Consider the following 22,079-nt stretch of genomic DNA (forward strand, 5'->3'; position numbering starts at 1 on the left):
TTTTTTTTATCGTTATCGGGATAAATGCCAGAAATTATCGTGATACATTTTTTAGTCCATACCACCCATCCCTAGCGTGTTTTATAACAAGTTGTCTCTAGGCGCTTTCCAGAGACCTGAACATGACCCCCGAGCAATTATTACATAAACATAACATGAACAATGGCAGGTAAAAACTCCCCTAATGGGAGAAAAACCTTAAGCCAAACAGTGACAAGAAAAACTCCCCTTTAGGAGGAAGAAACCTGGACCAGGACCTGGATCATAAGGGAGGGGTGTTTCCATATATGAAAAGCATATGTCTTGAAAACTGACATATAATTAAAAACTACAAAGATTATATGAAACATGTATGGAAAACATAATTTGCTGTTCAATTTCCTTATAGACCACATACATTATTTTTTACTTGATTCATACTTAATTCTTTTTATTATCTTGTATGAAAAGAATGCAAAAGAGGCCACTTTCAAGAGTTTATCATAGTATGGGACTTATAAGTCTTATAAGACACACAATACATGTAAAGCCTAAAGATTTACTACTGTAGGTGATGTAATCTTCTTATAAGTTTTTTATGTATCTTTTCCATATGGGGACCCTCCTGCCGGAGGCCAGCTGGGCAGATTTTTCAGCTTTAGAGGTTTTCATCTTTGTTATTGAGCAGCTCAAAACAGGTTCTTTAAGATGCAATATAACTTTATTTTACTTATGTAATTACTTATTTAGTGATAAACATCCAACACAAGCTGCAGTACTGCAAGTAAGTGTCCCTCTCCGTCTCGGCGTGACAGTGGCCTGGTGGTTTCAGGTTGATGTAGCACTCTGTCACGCTTCATATTGCTGCAGCAGCAAATCAAAAGAATATATGACCCCCTTCTAGCAAAGAGCTGAAATGATTTAAATAATGCAGTGCAGTCTACAACTGCTGGATGAACAGAAAAGGCATGTTGACATCTTTGAGATGTGGATGCTCTCTCTTTGTTTGAACACCCCCACAAGTCACTTCTTTTGTTTTGCCTACTTCTGTTTCTGTGAAATGCTTCACTAAATTTTCTGTTCTCTTGAATTAGTGGATTTGTTGTTGTTTCTGAAAATTCACTACATCTCTGGAGCCAGTTACACTACCTCTAGCTCGACTGTCACCAACGTACCTGTAGCTAGATTAGCTGCCACTAGCTCAGTTGTTACTACAGGTAGCCTAGCTTTTGGTAGCTTAGCTTTCACTATTGTAGCTTTCATAACTTAGATGTCACTGTTATGCTGTCACTAGCTTGGTTAGTTATCACTAACTTACTGCTACTACCTTGGCTGGTGCTAGCTTAGCTGTCATGAGTTTATCCGTGACCAGCTAGCTTAGCTTTAACTATTGTAGCTGTCACTTAACTGTTGCTATCTTAGCTGTCACTATCTTAGCTGTTGCTAACTTAGCTGTCACTATCTTAGCTGTTGCTAACTTAGCTTTCACTATCTTAGCTGTCACTATCTTACAGTAGCTGTTGCTAACTTATCCGTCACTATCTTACCTGTTGCTAACTTAGCTGTCACTATCTTACCTGTTGCTAACTTGGCTGTCACTATTTTAGCTGTTGCTATCTTAGCTGTCACTATTTTAGCTGTTGCTAACTTAGCTGTCACTATCTTAGCTGTTGCTAACTTAGCTGTCACTATCTTAGCTGTTGCTATCTTAGCTGTCACTATCTTAGCTGTTGCTAACTTGGCTGTCACTATTTTAGCTGTTGCTATCTTAGCTGTCACTATCTTAGCTGTTGCTAACTTAGCTTTCACTATCTTAGCTGTCACTATCTTACCGTAGCTGTTGCTAACTTAGCTGTCACTATCTTAGCTGTTGCTAACTTAGCTGTCACTATCTTAGCTGTTGCTAACTTAGCTGTCACTATCTTAGCTGTTGCTAACTTAGCTGTCACTATTTTAGCTGTTGCTCTCTTAGCTGTCACTATTTTAGCTTGCTAATGTATCACTTCCATATACAATAATGATTCCCTCCAGCGTATAAATGTAAAGATACAGTTTACACTAAATGTGCTCTTCAGTTGTGAAGCAACATTGAATACTGATTAATATGACAGAACAACTACACTGGGGTCATATAGCATCTCATGGCAACAGAGGATCAATGTGACGGCTAGAAGTGGGAGGCTTAACAGCAGCTTGTGACACTCACAAAATTGTGTCACCAGGTGGACATTGCAGCTTCTCTTTGTAAATAACTTTAACTACTGTGACATAAAGCAGTTTGATGAGCTGGAGGCCATATTTTTGCATAGCAGTGGCGCTTTTCTTGCCCGTTGTCTCTTCCTGATTTGGTTCATTGCAGCTGCTCTCACAGATCAGCCTAGTTTTCACTGCTGGTTTCAGGAAAAAGAAAAATGATCTAATTGACCAGACTCCATGCTGCTTAGTGAGCTCTGCAGACTGTTCAGCAGTGAAGATTCAGTTGTTTTCCCTCAGGGATTAGTAAAAAAATCACAAAAAGGTAAATATTAGACTTTGGTTTCTGCTTCCAGGCTCTTTAGTGCATCGTCTACTGAATGTGTAAAATACTGTCTACGTGCTACAGTATATCTGTGCTGTGATCTTGGCCCTGTATACTGTAGAAAGAGAAATTAACTTCTTTCATCTGATCTTTCTGTGGTTCCTGAAGAGTGGTTTTGAAACCTGATTTTCTGAGCTCTGGAGGATACCGTTTTTACAGCTGATATTTCCTCCAAATGGCACAAACTTATTGTGGGCTAAAACTTTTTGACCTCTAACATATGTGCTATATATGCAATTATATGAAACAGCGAAGTTTAGTTTCAATTAGCAATGTGTAGCATTTAGTGACATCTAGTGGTGAAGTTATAGATTGCAACTAAATGATTCCCCCTCAGCTTCCACACCGCAGACTGCTCTCTGTCTGCAGATATAATCACCTTATTATACAGAGGAAGGAAGACACGATACTGAAACTCTTATCAATATTGCAGACTATTTCTGCTGAAAGACCCACATAAAATATTACTTCTGAAAATACTCTCATATAATGATTTCTAAACTTATAAACACCAAATTTATAAACACCAACATAGCTCATTCAGGTCTGATTGGGAGTTCCAGGACTGACGCCTCACTATTTCGTTAACTGCGGTCATGGGGACCTAATTTTTTGAAAATGTTAAAACTTTATTATTTGCATCTACTTTGATATATATTCTACACATTTGTACTTTAATAATTCACATTTATCATCATTGTCATAACCTTCTGCAGATTTTTTCCCCCATCCCAAGTCTATAAAAATAATAGAAAAGGTTTGAATATCATTATAACCATCAGTACTGAAGCTGGTTTCAATGACTCTTTTCTGTCCTGCAGGGGTCTCCGTCAGCATCTCCACCTTCAGCCTGGTGGCCATTGCCATCGAGAGGTACAGTGCCATCTGTAACCCGCTGAAGTCCCGTGCATGGCAAACCCGTTCCCACGCCTACCGCGTCATCGCTGCCACCTGGGTTGTGTCGCTGCTGATCATGGTGCCCTATCCAGTCTTCAGTGCACTCAAGTCTTTCCCAAAGAACGACGGTACCAAGGGACACATGTGTCGCCTGGATTGGCCCAGTCAGCAAGCCGAGCAGGCCTGGTAGGTGGAGAGAAGGCAAAGTAATTATGGGCATGCCAAGTAGTGGCATGCCCATATTACAATTGTCCAAAATGGCCCAAAGGGCAATGTTGCTAGCAATTTTGCTAATAAGCTAAAGTCGCAGAAATCCCCTTGCACAGCAGCGGGTGTACAGCATGACCCCGCTCTGATATGGAAGTAAAAAATCCCCAAAAATAAAACACGCCCAAGAAAACCTGAAAAATGAAGGCGATATATGAGTATACAGAAAAGGTTTCCCTTTTCTTCTTCTTCTTATTCCGCACGCTTTTTTCATCCGGTAATGCAGCCCGAACCGCAATGTGCACCCATGCATGGCATACATCGTTAGATGCATCTCCATCGTGTGTCGATGGGCATTACTTTTCTCAGTCAAAAGTGTTTGCGTGGCAATGCTAACTAACTAAGTTACTAAATACAACACATAAAACTAAAAAAAAAGTAAATTCTCAGGCATTCATATGATAATTCTCTTCTCTGACTTACTTGTTAGGAGAGGTGGCCTGCTATCTACGTTACATTTGCAATTTAATGCACAAGCTTCTCTCAAAAACAAAAATCTGGATTTCATGTGATTACAAACAAAAAAAATGATAGAAGGGTCTTAAAAAAACTCAAAATAGAAGACAGTTTGCTTTTCATCTAAATGTGTGAAGAAAATGAGTGATTCAGCCTAACTGTTGAAGTATGCGTCGAGTCACTTCATTTTTTTTGAATGGTGCAATCACACAGCTTTGTACTGATGGCACATACTTGCAGAAGACGCGCTGATTAATTCATTTTAGTAAAGGAGCTCAAATTTTCTCTAGACGCCTTCAGTGCCTTCCCGTTAACTAGTTTTACATCGTATGGACCTGGAGGAAGAAGTTAATGTGTTCTGATCAGCTGCATCTGGCTGCGGCGTAAGAAGCAATTCATTTTAAACCTAAATAATCTGAAAGTGTCTGGGGTCATGGTCCCTGGAACAAAACTTTCAGAATTAAGCTTTTAAATTGGAAGAATGCAGAACGTAACAACAGGCAGAAAGAAAAGAATGTGTTCAATATAAACCACTGTATTGTCTCACTAGTGGGGTACCACAGAGCTCGGTGCTGGGGTCCCTTTGGTGTTTTATGCTGTTTGAAATAAATCAATAAGATGCTTTTGATGATCAAAGTCAACACAAGTGCACATTAATTAGGTCAGAGGGGAAGAGCTCCTAGAACTGCAATCACACATACAAACACAACAAAATGATTGGCGGTAAAGTGGTCCAAGGTCCACGCAACACAAAAACAAAGTGCATAAATACAACAAACAAAACATTAATCTTCAATTGCCAGACTCATACAGTAGGTGTCCACGGTGTGAGACAGATGACACGAGGAGAGAAGTAGTTTACAATGAAGAGGACACAAAGAAAGCAGCCGTAGGCCGTTGTCACATGTCCACAACAAAAGACTAAATAAATTTTTGGGTCACCACCCAAATAGCAAAAGATGTAAATTCAATGTTGAATTATGATCAACAAGGTTGATTTTTATGGAGCTAGAACAATCTCATAATTCGCAAATGCACACACCGATTCACAAATGCACAGGACAAGTTTCACAAATGCACAGAACAATTCACACGTGCATAGGACAAGATACACAAATGTATTTTTGATGCACACTCAGATTCAGCTCAGAACGGTCTGTGCATTTGCGAATCGGTGTGTGCATTTGTGAATTTTGTCCTGTGCATTTGTGAAACGGTGTGTGCATTTGCGAATTATGAGACTGCTCTAGCTCCATAGATTTTTGGTTAAGCTCGACGATTGATGGTGGATCAACCAAACAATCATCCAATTCTAATGCCAACATCTAATCAATGTTGAATCAACGTATTGTGTTTGTTGCTGACCAGGCTTCAATTGGTTCATTGTTTCTGCCTAACCATATTTCAACGTTGATTCACTCATATTTTGCTATCTGGGCAGTCTTTTCCCAGTGCGATCAGATTACAAGGCCGACTATTTGTAGTGAGCTCGCACTCTAAATCATCATACTTGGACGAAACACTAAAGTGCCGTTCAGGCTGCCGACAGCAGGACCTGAGATTTATAAAACAAGTGAGTTGAGTGAGAACATCCCTCCCTCTAAATCACAACCACCTGACCTACTGTAGCACGGGGGGGAAACACCTCTCAGTTAGCCCCCGTCAGTCCAGTACCACAGAACAATGATCACATGTACCCCATCTCGCTTGGCCTGATTCAGCTCACATGGTTTTTCCTGTCACGGTTATAAACCTGACACCCAGCTCTACCTATTATTGATGCCCCCCCCTCCACCGTGTTAGGGTGTATCTTGACTCATCTCTGACTAGCACCTCCAACTAAACCTCTCTAAAGCCAAACTGCTTATACTCATAGCCAAACAACCTGTGCATTTCCATATCATCATTGGCTCTTCCCCCAACTAAGACAACTAGGAAGTTAAGAGGTCATGGTAAATGACGAGATGTCCTCGGAACCTTCAGTCATACTTCTTCACATTATTCAGTAAAAGAAAAGTCGGACTGTACTTCACTCACCAGGGTATCCAGCTTTTGGTGCAGGCCCTTATTACCTCCTGCATCGACTCCTGTGATGGCCGTCTAACAGACATCCCAGCTCCAGATCATTCAGAATGTGGCACGCATCTGGTTTTCCATCAGCCTTAAGGGGATTTTCACTTTCATCGCTGCCTGCATGGCATCTAAATCGCAGTGAAGAAAGTAATAGCTGGGTCCTTCTCTTTTTTCAAGAACCTTTTGGAAACCCATCTCTTCGACCATCAGATCTAACAAGCACTCACTTGCACTTCTTTCTCTCCTCTATTTCCTTCGGCGTCCTCTACTCCCAATGTTCTCTGCCTGCACCTGTATAGCTTTTTTCTTTACTCTCTACTCCCTTCCTTTTTTACCTTTTTAACACATCCTCGTTGCGCGATGGATATAACAGGGAAGCAGTGCGTCAAAACCTGGGACAAAATGGAAACGTTGCACGAAAGCAAATCATTCTCTGAAGCCAAAGAGATACACATGTTTATCTCACCATCGAAGGCTTAAATTGGATCTCCTGGAGAGGGAGGGATGTTGAGTGAATGAAGGGGTAATCCTGGCTTTGTCAAGACTGTAGTTGTTCAACTCCAGCGAATTGCTCTTGAACCCCTTGTCATAAGCATTAAGAGTATGAATCAGTAAAAGAAGAGTCACACCGGAAAGTGTCAAAGTGAATTACATCCCCTTATCTTTGGGAAATAGGTGATGCTCGAGGCAGGGTGACGCAGGATTGACTGGGAGGGACAACCGACAAACCATTGTAGCTGGTGCTTGTCAGTCACAATATCTCTCAGTTTTCTCATTTTAATGCAGTTTCTTCTTCCCTCTGTGTAGTTCTTGGTATGGTATGCCACTGCATCACAACTGGCACGGAAACAGTGTACCATTTGGAGTGATATTCAAGAAGGTTGGAGGTGTGGGGCAGGCAACTTTATGTCAGGGTGCGGTTGGAGTAGGACCCAGATGCAGGAGACCAGGGGGGTATTCCAAGTAGGAGGTTTAACAAACACTGAGTTAAAGTCTCATCTTGAGGTTACTTGAACCCATGACGACTAAACCCGCTCAGTTGGTTCCAACACACCGGTTATGAATCAACTCAAGTAACCCAGAGTTGGGTAACCCAGAGTTGTGCGCATTCCCGGTGAATCTATAAAGACATCATCTATCGAGGGTTGAAAAATGGAGCAGCAAGTCCTCCTGGAGGCATACGAAGAGGAGAGGGCAGTGATTACAAAAAAAGTAACACTAATACATCTGCCAAAGCACGTGATATGGCTTGGCAGAGAATTAATGATCACGCCAATGCGTAAGTTTAGGCCATTATGCAAATTTTATATTAGGGGTGTCCAAAGTCGGTCTGTTTTAGATGTGTCCCTTATTTTATCAAACCGTGATACAAGGAGCTTGGTCATCAACATAACTATCCACTGGTGGTGACGACCGTTAATTAGAATCAGGTGTGTTGATGCAGGGAAACAACTAAAACGAATTGAAAAAATAAAACAAAAAAAAAAGTGAAAACTCTGTCAAGTGTATTTTTTTAATTGAAATGATTGAGACAGATTTGATCACGCACTCTGTGACTATCATTTTGACCCGGGTTCTGCTGTGAGCCACGTTGAAGCGCGTTTAAACATTAAAAATGGTTGAATTGTAACATGGTGTCGCTTTCATTTTTTCTAACATTATTAGCTGATTATATGTGTAGTGGGCTGGCATCAGTATTTGATTTTAGAATGAATTTTGAGTGTATTTCTCACAGACTATGAGTTGAGGAATATTGAAAATTGTGAGTGTATTTCTCCCAAACTATAAGTCACTAAACCTCCTTCTTGGAATACCCCCCAGAAGTAGTGTTTCCAAAAAGTAGTGATTTATTAGTCTAAACAAAACCAAAACGCTGCTGAGCAGGATACCAAAAACCAGAATGTGAATCAAAAACTATGAAAAAACCTGACGTGGAAAACACGGAGGGAGGAAACAGTACAGACCAGCAGGGAGCAAGGAAAACCAAGACCAGATATACACAAGGGTTAACGAGACACAGGTGCAGACGATCAGGGCCACTGGGAAACAGGAAAGTCAAACAAGAACTCAAACACAAAGACATGGGCTTCAAAATAAAACAGGAAGTAACAAACCGTGACACTTTATTCAGGTGAGGAAATACTCAAATAGTCCAGGAATGATGAATGAATTATGATGTTTTTTACACTTTGAGACAAGAGGACCGCTCTCTCTTCATCCCTGAAGTCTTATTACATAATAGACAAAACAAACCTGAGCCTTAAATCAAAGTGTTGTGACATCTGTAATGGAGCTCATGACTCAACTTGAAATTTAGCTGCCATTTAAGAAATAATTCACTTAGAACCTGTGATTCATGCTCACGTTTATTACACCTGGGACCTCACTATGGGTGACTGGGACTAACGTGGGATTCAGTGTCCCAAGGATGGGGTTCACTTACAATGTGCTTCTTTCTGTAGATTTATTACAAAATAGAGGAACAGTACTGAACAAAAATGAATGAATATGTTATTAGAAGGAGCCCCTATGGCTCTCAGGTGATGAGGGTATTTTTCTCATTAGTAATTACAAAAGTCAGAGTTATTTGTTTGAGATGCTCATAAAGATAGTTCTGCTACAACAAAGTGGTAATGACAGTTTCCCCTTTAAAACTCAAGTCAGGCTTTTGGGAAAAAAAGGTTTTCTAAATGTTTTATACCAAAACAGAAATATACAGTTTAAATTTGAAGCATAATATTTGGAAAGACAAATATAATGTAATTGTGAGGAGGCAATTTCAGACCTTCTATGTGGTGTGACATTCATTTGAGCAACCTGGCTGCATAAGCCACCGGCCAAATGGATGTTGTCTAACAAGATGTCAGGTTTGAGGGGAGGTTGGACCCAGGAGAGCAGGAAGATTAAACAAAGTCCTCTTATATGACATAAAGGACTGCCATGGCCACATACCGAATACAGAGACCCCGAAACCCAAAAATACAGAGGCAGGGGGGGTTGGCAGGTAACAAGACAGTAAAACAAGGAGAAGCAAAGGAATTATCTCTGGCAACATTACCTACATTTATTGTCAAACTTTTTTTTTTGTTGCTGGGTCTCAGAAAATATAGACAAAGGGTGTTTTAACTGCATACTCTACTTCTAGTGCATAGTAAGTTTGACAAAATATAATATATAGTCTTCAGTATACTGAAAATTACACAATCCCCGGTCCCCGGATGCTTTGTTACTTTCAGGGAAAATTTGAAATAATAATAATAGTATTTCATACCTCTCAAGTCTTTTTGGCCGGGAAACTACCGTATTTTACCCCTCTTTCCCGCCGTCCTCCCGTATTAGTATTTTCCCGTAAATTTCCCGTTTTATAATATATAATTTTTAAACTGCAAACCAAATGGGCTTGCGAAAACTGCCGTCTGCTGTAGCCTGGGTGGCAGTTCTCACGAGGTTAGTGGCGACAACGGGAGCAAACTCGGAACAACAAATCAGAGATGGATGGATGTAACCAGAGAGAAGACATTTCTGCCAGAAAAGCGAAGACTTCGTGTAAATATCTCTAAAAATGGGAAACCGGATTTACATTCCTAAAGAGGAGCAGGATGGGGAACAGTTACGAGTTCTAAAAGATGTTTAACTGTCCGTCAGCAGCACCAGCGCAGCGCCAAAGAGCCACATGAATGAAAATGACAAATTAAAAGAAAATGTAAATGTTTCACTTGAAGACAATGTGTATATAAACTGAAAATATTTAAAATAAATAAGTGTGCTTTAATTCCCCTTTGTGTTTTCATTGAGGCTCTATTATAGGAATTACAGACATAGGAATGTCCACAGCATTTCAGTGTCAACAAAGGTCGGCCATAATTGTAGTCTGTAAGTGGTTGACAGGTAGTTATTTTAGATTTCTCGTAAATCTTTCTTAAAATGTAAGATACTGGACCTCGGTTGGGCTGGTGGGACAGCCGCGGAAAATTTCCTGTATTTTTAAATCCAAAACTTGACAGGCATGATGAGTATGTGTTGTACACAGTCAGTGGTTTTGAAAACTACACTGACACTGATACTGTAAGATACGGTGGCCGAGACCCGCCATTGCGGAAAATTAAAGAAACGCTGCAAATAAAAATAAATGCTGCTGCAAATAAAATAAACGCTTTGCAAATAAAATAAACGCTGAAAAAAAAAAAACGCTGCTGCAAATAAAAGAAACGCTGCAAATATAAAGAAAAACTACGCAAATAAAAAAGCCACAACGGAAGTGAATTACCGGGGACTATTTTTGCTGATGCACCGGTGTTTTTTACGTGAGAGGAGAAGAAGAAGACGAAGAGGATGTAAGTGAAAAGGAAGAAATAAGAAGAGCGAGGAATAAGACGAACAACGAACAAGAAAATAAGTGAAAAGGTTGGTGTTCAACGTCGCTACGTGTAATTTTTGCAACACCGGTGCATCGGCAAAAATAGTCCCCGGTAATTCCCTTCCGTTGTGGCTTTTTTTATTTCCGTCAATTTTTTATATTATTTGCAGCGTTTCTTTTATTTGCAGCGGCGTTTGTTTCTGTTTGCAGCGTTACTTTTATTTTCAGCAATGGCGGGTCTCGGCCACCGTAGTAAGGGATACATGACAGACTAAAAAGGCTAACAAGACACAGGTGTTGACAATCAGGGCAAAACGAAGTAAAACAAAAATGAACAAACAAGAAATAACAATTTCAAAATAAGACCAAAGAAATACAAATGTCAAGCAAACAAGGTAAACATTAACCACAAGAACCAAAAATTATTCAAAATAGGTCAGAGGTCCAAACCTGCCCCGTTGTGGTACCGAATCTTGCTTACTCTCGAGGCCCGGAGCAGGAGAGGGATGATAAGTACAATAACGGAGAGACTACTCCTGAATTTCTGTCAGTTTATCCTCAAATGTTTGGGCAGAAGGTGCAAAGGTCATTCCAGTGGTGGCGCCTGGACAAAATTAGTCATGCGTGACAGTTTTGAATTGAAAAATGGGGGCAGGTGGGCTTTTACTATTGCGGATTAATTGGAGAAAAGTGATACGTTTTCAGATCACAGCACCACATCAGAAGACAGTGAGGCTGGAAATGAGAGAATAGATTAAATCATCAAGGAGATGCTGAATAATAAGTCTGTTTGACTTCCAGTTTTTTCTCCACGCTTGACTTTTTGCTGAAATGAAAAGAGCAAAGCTTTTTCAAAAGATCAGGAGAGAAATGATTATGATAATGATCTGTGTTGCTCTTTGTGAGGAAACTGTCCATCTATACCTGCACATGTGCAGAGAGAGCAGGACATTGTTAGAGCCTCCTGGGGCAGATATACTCCCCGGAGAAGCTTCACAGAAGCCACAAGTAACTGTGGCACACGCAGATGAAAAATGAAGCTGAAAATAGCGAAATCCCGAACGGCTCTCTCTTTGACAGCCTTTTGTGTTCGAACACACTCTTTTTCTGGCTGTCTGTCAAACTCCTGAGCTTCCCCACAGAAGATGAGGCAGCAGCAGACTTAATTAGTCTGCTAGGAAGTGGTGAGGAGGAAGTTAAGGGGGGAAGGAAGAAAGCTGTAGTTGATGTGTCAAGAGTTCCCGCTTCGCCAACGAGTATCTTCCAGATATGAAGTCTCTGTACATCATGAACATTTCCTTCAAAGCACATCAGAGGCACAGTTTAACGAAAATTAGAAACTGTATAGAGTTTTGAAGTCAGTATAACATTGTCAGTGCAGGAAATTACTTTATTTTGGTAGAGGATGTGCTGCTGGGCCACGAGGAAAGGAGCTCGGGGAGGAAAATTTTCATTGTTTCCTTCTCAACAAATGTTCAGAACTAAAAATTCTACCCAAACTTTAACCCTTAGGCCTCTACGGAAGAGTAATAGGGCCAGGCAGGAGAAAAATAAAAATAATATTTTAGAGGAGGAAGATTTTTTTTTTCATCATGCACTTCCAGAAAAAAGTCTAAATCTTCCCCTCTCAAATGTTTTTTGCACTCTTTTGTTCCACAAAGCCTTTCTCTAAAAGATTTGCCGCCGCCATCAAACAGCAGCTGATCAGAGACTTTGAAGTCACGTCTTCAAACAAGTTTTTTCTCCTTCATGGCCCTAATACTTAGATTTTTCATCCCCCAACCCAACCTTTGCTACGAAGCTTTGCAGTCAGTATCTTGACCCAGTATCAGGTAAAGGCACCAGTCATTTCTGATTTCACCACTGAACTAGCATGGAGGAGCCGAGATAATGGTCGTTTCTCAGTTCCTGAGAACACAAGTCCGGACCCGTGTTTTTGAGAAGTCCGTGCTTGGGGAGTAGGGAGATCGTACTTTGGAAGACCCATCTCTTTCTCTGCAACTGGACCGGCAGTCTATCTGAGCTAACAGGCTAAGTTGTATAGCACTGTGCACATAACGCCTACAGTTTAATTGGTTATAAAACAAACATCCTAAACACTAAAACAGCTGAGGATGTTTTTCTAACCATTACTTTATACGATGTGTTAATAATGGATTTTACGCTTTTGTATGCCAGCCGTGTTATAACGCTAGGTGGAGGTGAAAAGAAAAAAAGTCCCAAAACTATCTTCATAATTATGTCATCATCAATTATGTCAAACGACAATTATGTAATCATAAATATGGTGTATATACAGTGTTGAATCAAACTTCTACTGATAACTTCTGCACCCTACGTTTCCTGAAGGCAACATGACTGAGGAACATCCCCCGCCTTCTCTGTTCTGCTGTCACTCATGATGCCACGCCCCTCTCAGTTGATGCCACGCCCCCCACGCCAGGTCGGGGCCAAAAGTCTGAAACTGAAAAAAAAAATCTGAAACTGAAAAAAAAGATGTGAAACTGAAAAAAAAGATCTGAACCTGAAAAAAAGATCTGAAACTGAAATAAAAAGATCTGAAACTGAAAAAAAGATCTGATACTGAAAAAAAAAATTTAAACTGTAAAAAAATAAGTTCATGATCAAAACTTGAATTTTCAGGTTCAAATTTTATTTTCAAATTAGCAAAACTTTTGGCCTTGATTTGGCTCCATACATAATCATCATAATGTCACGGGGTGGTTGGATGAGGACCCAGATGCAGGAGAGCAAGAGGCAGGAGTTCAGTAAAAAGGGTTTATTTTACAAAAACCAAAAACCAAAAGCGCTGCTTGGCAGGATCAAAAGTAACACAAAACAGGTAAAAAACTTGAGCAAAAACTTGGCAGGAAACAGGACGGAACCACAAAGAGCAAGGGAAAGACGAGACCAGATATACACAAGGGGGTAACGAGACACAGGTGTGAACAATCAGGGCAGATGGAAGACAGGCGGGGCAAAACAGAAACACAAACTGGGGGAAATGTCAACCACTGACACATAATATAAAGTTAGAATAAGTTATGACTTTGTATTTATCCTCTTGTATTACTTTCAGATTCAGATGCATTCTTGCAATTGAACCAGTACTTTGGCTGCAAATGTTGTCCTTTCATAAGAACACATATTCAGAAACGGCAAATATAAAGACACAGGTGGGGGACACCGGTGCAAACAATCAGGAACAAGGGAAGTCAAACCAGAAACAAGAAAACGACTTTCAAAATGAAACAGAAACTAGAATACAAAATGAGGAAATCCAAGACAAACAAGTAGAACTCAAAACCATGACAACTATAGTTTAGAAATAACAATAAATTGAAATTTTTCTGCATTTTTCTTTGTTTCAGCCCAAACTGTTCAAATGGCAATAAAGTTTACATAAAACCGTTCAACACATTCTCTCTGGGCTGATGGAAGGAATAACACTATTCATCAGGGCAAATCAACACATAATATTAAGGTATTTGTGAAAACCAAAGTTTTACTTTATCAGCCAACGAAGAGCAGGAAGGTTTGGACAATATTTTCTGACATCACTGTGTGATTCAGTTTTAGCACAAAGAATGGTTGAAGCTGCTTAGATAATCCCACTCGTAACTCTTGTGCTGACGAAGCTGCACAGGTTGCACTAATAAAACCATCAAAAACCATCAAGTCATTCTGAGAATAGTTTAGAAAGGTTCAAATCTTTGCTCAGCTGTGTCCACAGGTGTGTAAAATGAAAAGTTCAACAAGTGGATGTGCAGCTAGTACGTATCTTTTTCATTAATATTATGACAAAAAAAAAAAACAGAATGCACCGCATCGTTTGACAGTTTAATTTATTTCATAGTTTTAATGTGTTCGTCTGCTTCAGATGCAATCGTCCAGATTTTCGTTTCAAGACAAAAGCGGCCCAGCGAGCCGCTAAAGATCTGTATTAATGTTGCTTGTGCACTCTTTTGTTCCACAAAGCCTTTCTCTAAAAGATTTGCCGCCACCATCAAACAGCCACTGATCAGAGACTTTGAAGTCGCGTCTTCAAACAAGGAGAGGTGCTTAGTTCAGACAGTTGTCCAGGAAGACATTAGAATATCAGAGTGAATGAAACGTGGCCTCTTCCTCCCCGTCGCTGCTTTTATGTCCTGACTGAAGTGTACCGCCGCCGCCCTTCGTGGAGAAGAACATTCTCTTATCACGGCTAATGAAAGAGGAGATCTAGCTGCAGATGCGATTTATAATGATCAAAGTGACGTCTGAGTAGTTTCGTCATCGTGTTTGTGCAGCGCTAACCCACTTTCTTCAGCCTTAAATGCACTTTTCCAGTCCCGTGCCCATTCTTGAGCATTAAGATCATCTTCAGTCATCAGAGGCCGTGGTTTTCAGGCGGAAAAGGGTGAAACACTCTCTTGGGGTTTGGAGCGAGTTCATGCATCAAGTATTTTTTCATCAGTGGGAGAAAAATTAAGAGAGGTGAACTAAAACGTTGATCCAATGACCTTCCCAGGAAAGCTGAGGGGCTGGTCAGGGAGAGGGAGGTCTGCATAGGCTGCTGCTCCAAGACACAAACACAATAATGGATGGAAACATAAAAAAAATATATATATATATATATATATATATATATCTATATATATATATATATATATACATATATATATTCATTGATGCATATAAGGGTGGAAGCCTTACAAAGTGATATCAAAAATCAGAGCTGGGTAGAGTAGCCAAAGATTGTACTCAAGTAAAAGTACTGTTACTTCAGAATAATATGACTCAAGTAGAAGTAAAAAGTAGTCATCCAAATAATTACTTGAGTAAAAGTAAAAAAGTACTTGGTGAAAAAACTACTCAAGTACTGAGTAACTGTTGAGTTACGTCTGATTTATTTTTTTAACACAACCATTCAAACAGACAAAAGTACAAAATAATCATCTTCAGGCAAATTAAATCAATAAAATAATAAAATAAATTTAAATTATTACAAAATAAAAAATAGCATAAATTAAAATAATCTTAAAGTAAATTCAAATACTTTAATAAATAATAAAATAATAACTTAAGAAATTAAGCACAAGTAGCACAAAAATGTCAAGCCTTTGTACTTTTCTTTTTTAACTAGAACAAACATGAACTCATAGAAACTCTGTGTGTGTTTGAGTCTGTGTAAATGTGACAAAACATGCAAAAACAAAATTTTTTCCCAAAGAATCACTCAGTAATGTCATGAGATTGACGCGTACGCGGATAAAAGAAAAGTAACAGCTCAACGTAGCCTAATGTAACGGAGTAAGAGTAACCGTTTCTTCTTCACAAATCTACTCAAGTAAAAGTAAAAAGTATAGTGATTCAAAACTACTCCTAAAAGTACAACATTTCCCAAAACGTACTCAACTAAATGTAATGGAGTAAATGTAACTCGTTACTACCCACCTCTGTCAAAAATATATGCCTGTATACAATCTCACAGGAATCACTCCACATTATACATAAAAGCTAAATGGGAAAAGGAAACAAACATCATAATAACAGAGGAAGAGTGGCTGAATATATGTAAGATACAATCCACCAGCTCCAGTTCCAGCCAATGGAGAGAATTTGCATGGAAGAGTATGATCAGGTTCTTCATCACCCTAAGTATAAAATGTTTACAAAATGGCAGACCAGAATCAGGGCAATGTTGGAGACTATGCAAAAACTCTATGGCTGACCATTTTCACATATTTTGGAATTGCCCGGCAATCCAATCTTATTGGCGAGAAATAACATCAGAAATAAATTCCATAATTGGCTCTAAGATTGAACATTATTTCTGTACAATATAGGGAAATATACCAACTAAACTAAATACCTCGGACAAATACCTCCTTAAAATATTACTAGAAGCTTCCAAAAAAACAATAACGACGAAATGGCTAAACAAAGAGCCACCAAACAATTGTAAAGGAGATGTTTGTCATGGAAAGGCTGACAAGTATTGGCACAAATGGGTGATGCACATGAATGTTGTAAAAGAAGACCTTTGATGTTAACATACTATGAACATTTTCTTTCTTTCCTTTAACAATTACTACAACATGCACCTCATTATTATTATTTCTTTGTCACCTATTTGTCAGATATCAAGGTCAATTCTCTATGTGCTCATCAAGAGTAATATGGACTAAGGACGGAGGATATGGACTGAATTCAAATCCCAATCGGGACCCTAATAAAGCCTCCTGTCACCTTTACTCTCGCTGGAAATGTGGGAAAAGTAACCCAGAAAACAAGAAATGAATACAGAAAAGACAAACTGTATTGACCCTGGTATCCTGTCTGTTCATATGTTCATCAGCAATATCTGTGTTATATTTGTGTTACTGTAAAAACTAAAATACAAAAATAAAATTTAAAAAACAAAAAAAAAATATATATATATAGTAAAATCTGAGAAAATGACAATACTTTTACAGAAATCACTGCAAAACTGACAGCTTCATCTGTGTTTAGTCATGATGTCTTATTTTCCCGTCTCCACTGCACTTCCTCCAGGCTTCAGCTCCTTTGAGAGTGCACTCATGATGACTGATGCCGAGCAAAGGCTGCATGCTGCTTCACCAGTAAAGAGAATACAGGATGTGCCTTCTTATATTACTCGACGGTGATATAAGAAAAAAAAGCTATAATCTTGATCAGTCTTGCTCGAATGAGTGCTGTATATGTGAGTTTGCATATAGATTACTGCTTATCTTTCCTCCACTTTCAAAATGTTCTTTTACAAATCTAGAGATTCTGCATGACCCCATTGTGTCTTCTCAGTTGTTTCGTGAATGACTTCTAGTGCTCTGAGGTGGGGTTTGATAAAGTAATCAGCCAATCAGAAGTATTAACAACAGATTGTGGCTAAATAAAATAACTCCTCAATTAATCTTTAAACTGTCAGACAAAAGCTCACATTACCTCCGAGGGGATCCATCCAACGCACCAAACTGCAAATGAAGTGCAACATGTGTAGTTCCTCAAATGACCACTAGGTGCTGGCCCCAAAAGCACATACAGTACCTGCACAGTGGGTTTGATCTCTGAAACTATGCGGTTCAGCTTTATTCATATAGCGCCAAATCACGACAAAAGTCATCTCAAAGCACTTCAACAATGCAGTTTAAATTAGTCCAATTAATACAAAGCCAATAAAATGGCAATACTAATCATTGCTTCACTTAGGAAACCAGCAGATTGTATCAAAAACTAATAAAAAACGAGATCTGTACAGGAGGTAACTTTTTATGCTCCTTGTCTCTGGAATTCATTACCACCCCAACTCAGAAACATTGACTCGTTCACTCATTTCAAATCAAAACTCAAAATGCATCTGTTCAAAACTGCCTATCTCACTTAATGCTCATTTCTCTGCCTCTTTCTGTTGTTTCTTTTTCGTTATTTTTACTGCTGCTGTTTTTAAATGTTTTCTGATGTTTTTAAATGTGTTCTGCTGGGTTTATTTTTTAATGTGTTGTGTACGGCGACCTTGAGTGCCAAGAAAGGTGCCTTTAAATAAAATGTATTATTATTATGCACCTCATCAGATGACCTGGGTGGGCCAACTGGCTGTTTGTGGTTTATTAATAATAAAAATAATAATAATAATAATAATAATAATAATAATACATTTTATTTATAACACATTTTATTTACAACGCAGTTTACAGGACTGTCTCAGAAAATTTGAATATTGTGATAAAGTCCTTTATTTTCTGTAATGCAAAAATGTCATACATTCTGGATTCATTACAAATCAACTGAAATATTGCAAGCCTTTTTTTATTTTAATATGGCTGATCATGGATTACAGCTTAAGAAAACTCAAATATCCTATCTCAAAAAATTAGAATATTCTGGGAATCTTAATCCTAAACTGTAAACCATAATCAGAAAGTCAGAACATGTTCACCTAGGCACAGCTAAAAGAATAAAAATACATAGTTCCTACTGAGATAAGGCAAATGCCTTGGTGAATCCCCTTTTGAAGGCATCAAGTGACTGTGGTGCTCTCAGGTGGGCAGGGGGGCATTCCACAGATGAGGGGCAGCTGAGCAGAAAGCCTTTAAGTATTAGTTCTAAACTCTGAACACAAACGACAGGACTAAAAGAATTAAATCAATAGTTGGAAATGAAAAATACCTCTTAGGGCAGAAATAACACTATGATTACCTTACATACTCACATACATACACATGCAATCTTCGATATAAGCAGGGTGCGATTTGTGAAAGAACCAGAGGGGGGGATAATTTGAGAAATATTTTTATTCAGAAAAATAACCACACAACAGCGGTCCAACAGTATAGGCTATATGAAAACTGTTTCTTGTGTAAACCTTACACTTAAGCTACATAACGTAGGCGGTAGGCCTATTTTGAACATGAACTGAACCACTGCATTTGCAGAAATGTTTTCTCCTAATATTGTTTTTAAATGTGCCAAATAAAAATAAATAAACAAAATTAATATTTTTTTAATTCTTTCTCGCTATCAGTTTAACAGAAAACATGGGAGCTGCAATCAGCAATGTCAGATCTTGTTTCATCTTCTGTTGCATTTTTTCTTGGAATTTTTGGTTGTGATCCTGTAAAATATCAGGATATGCTGCTCTGGATTCTTTTCATTTTTTCATTTATTTGACTGACTGTATCTTTTATTTTGGCGGACTGGAAGTCGGACTTTTGGAATACAAGAAAATCCGGTTGGTTTTCAAAATAAAACTGCTTTCTGTGGGCGCGACTCGCTCCCGGTATCAAAATCACAGCACAAGCAGAATGAACACGGACTCTGTGTATTTTGGTTGTTATTACTTGTTAATAATTACGATGTAATGGTAAAAAAAAAATGGGTGGGGGGGGTACATTTTGTCCCCTGAGGATAAAAATAATTCAGCAGAGGGTAGGACGTGTAAACCAGAGGGGGGGGGAAATCCCCACCATCCCCACTGGCAAATCGCACCCTGGATATAAGGTATATATATGTGGTATATCAGCTTGTAAGAGCCTGGGCATGTAGGGTGATTTCAGCACTAGGTCCAGCAATCTCAGGCTACTTACTCCCCTGTGTCTCATTTCAGAAACAGAGTAAATGTCGTCCTCGTCACTGTGTGCTTTAAGAAAGAGCAGCCTGGCCTCAACTAACGAGGACACATCCATGTAACAGCGTTATGCTTCGTAAATGTCTGTCACCAAGGCTGCAGGATGAAATATGTTGGCATAGAAACGTTGCATCAGCAAGAACAGCCTGAGCGGTAAATAAGCATTTTAAAAAGAGAGGAGTGCTGCAGGATGCTGGAGGACCTGAAAAAGGCCCATGCTACCTTTCGTCAAATAGTGTGGGGGGGTAAAGAGGGATGTTAAGCGCGGCCGGGCATCTTTGTGGCCTCCAGCATGCATATGAAGGTGTACGGGAAAAACCAGGATGAAAATAAAAAAGTTCAATCACCTTTTCAGCTTTGAGGGTTGATCCAGGTTAGGCTCAGAAATGACTCTGTGCTCTCCGCGAGGTGCCAACGTTCACTGTTTCTGCTTTGTCTCCCTGTCAGGTACGTGCTGCTGCTGTTCACCCTGTTCTTCGTCCCGGGAGTGGTGATGATTATAGCGTACGGTCTGATCTCCAGAGAGCTTTACCGAGGCATTCAGTTTGAGCTGAGCCAGAACAAAGAGACCACTGGTGAGATCCCTCTTAACTCCAATCCAAACCGCCTAAAGCTTGTAGTTCACATTTACTGAACTCTAGTGGAGATGCAAACACACTTGTCATGTTCTTTAAGGCTTCATGAAGCTGCAGCAGATTGCAGTCGATAGAATTTATCAAATGTTCTATTGTTACTTAATTTCCAGCAAACAAGAAACAGTAATTCCCTCGTTCACTGAGACAAATGCAGTGTTCCCACGGTAACGAGAAGAGGGTTAGGGTCAGGGGTCGTCGGTGTCTGGAGCGTCTTCTTGGATCAGCTTCAGTCTCAGTACCATTAGCATCAACCTGGAGTCACTGGCGTATGGAGCTAGAACAGTCTCATAATTCGCAAATGCACACACCGTTTCACAAATGCACAGGACAAGTTTCACAAATGCACACACCGTTTCACAAATGCACACACCGTTTCACAAATGCACAGGACAAGTTTCACAAATGCACAGAACAATTTACACGTGCGTAGGACAAGATATACAAATGTATTTTTGATGCACACACAAATATAACCTGATTTACAAACGTTTTTTTGTCTGTGAGCTGCGCTGGATTTGCGTGTGACTTTTGAGATTCCCCTGACGTGACTCGATCCACAAATAGGTTTTTTTTTTAACACAGAAGGATCTGCAACCAATCCGATGTCTCCCTTTGTTTCAGCCAATCATAAGAGCGCACCCCACGTGGGGGACGCAGAGCAGTGGATAAAACACGATTTACTCGTAAACCAATCAGATTAAAGGGGCGGATACACCTGCTGTTTGAGCTGCGTTAGCGGCGTTCGCTTAGAAAAGTGATTACTATTTTGAGTTGGTGGAGTAAAGATAAATAAACAGCAACTTTTTTTGCATTTGTGAAACGGTGTGTGCATTTGCGAATTATGAGACTGTTCTAGCTCCATACTGGCGAGCTTAACGCAGCCTTCGTACCTCTGAGAGCTAGCTCACGTCTCGCGTCCCCACATCACCAGTTCCTTGGAAGGGCTTGGAACAGCTTCCTGCTGATCCACAGAGTTCCTGCTGCATCTGACATCTGGGGCAGCTGAGGCTTATAAGCAGAGCACGCCAAGGACTCTTCGCCAGGCGTCAAGGTTTTCTTGGCAATAGTGACAAATCCGTCCCTGATCTACAGCTTTGCCAGGATATGCAACACCTCCTTGCCAAGATGTGGTTCTCGCCTTTGCAGAGTCATACCTGCTGAGGTCTACGGTCGCTGAGACCCGTGTGAACAACATCCAGCGGGGTTTCCTACGATTTGTTCCTTCGGTTACACAACAAGTAAGCTCCACAGTCAGTCCTGCCAGACAACACTTCCCTCATTACATAAACCACATACTCTGACTGGGGGCTGAGCAAGAGGCCACATCTGGACGTTGAAGCTGCCACCGGTGTAGGAGCAGGGACGTTTGGCAGTCCATTGAATGAGCAGAATGTGAATGACCACAGAGGTGTGTCCATCTCTGTGGAACCCTTTGCTTTGATGCAGCTACCGCCACCAGGATCAGCTACCTTGGGGTCCTGGTAGACGTCGGCTGGAGCTCTGGCAGGCCTTGTTCCAGCTCCTGCAGCTCTGGCTTAGAAGACTGTTCATGTTCATTATCAGAGATGAGGATGAATGGACAGATTCAGCCAGAATTAAGCCAAGCTAACGCTAGTTGTAGGGTAGGGGGGGGCTGCTCCAACCTGCCACTACCCTTGCTGTGAATGCCATCCTCAACACCAGAAAGAGGAACAGAGTCAGGTTTCTTAATGT

General features: G+C 40.0%; 1 protein-coding gene across 1 annotated transcript in view; it reads left to right on the forward strand.

The window, feature by feature from the left end:
- The window catches only part of LOC133425006 (cholecystokinin receptor-like), a 64,803-nt gene that overhangs the window by 36,972 nt on the left and 5,752 nt on the right, over positions 1 to 22,079 (forward strand). Inside the window, exons 3-4 of the mRNA XM_061715643.1 lie at positions 3,379 to 3,640; positions 20,179 to 20,306. Of these exons, the coding sequence (XP_061571627.1) occupies positions 3,379 to 3,640; positions 20,179 to 20,306 (390 nt within the window). The remainder of the gene's footprint in view (positions 1 to 3,378; positions 3,641 to 20,178; positions 20,307 to 22,079) is intronic.

Source organism: Cololabis saira, chromosome 24, assembly GCF_033807715.1.
Source record: "Cololabis saira isolate AMF1-May2022 chromosome 24, fColSai1.1, whole genome shotgun sequence".
In the NCBI taxonomy this organism is placed as follows: Eukaryota; Metazoa; Chordata; class Actinopteri; order Beloniformes; family Belonidae; genus Cololabis; species Cololabis saira.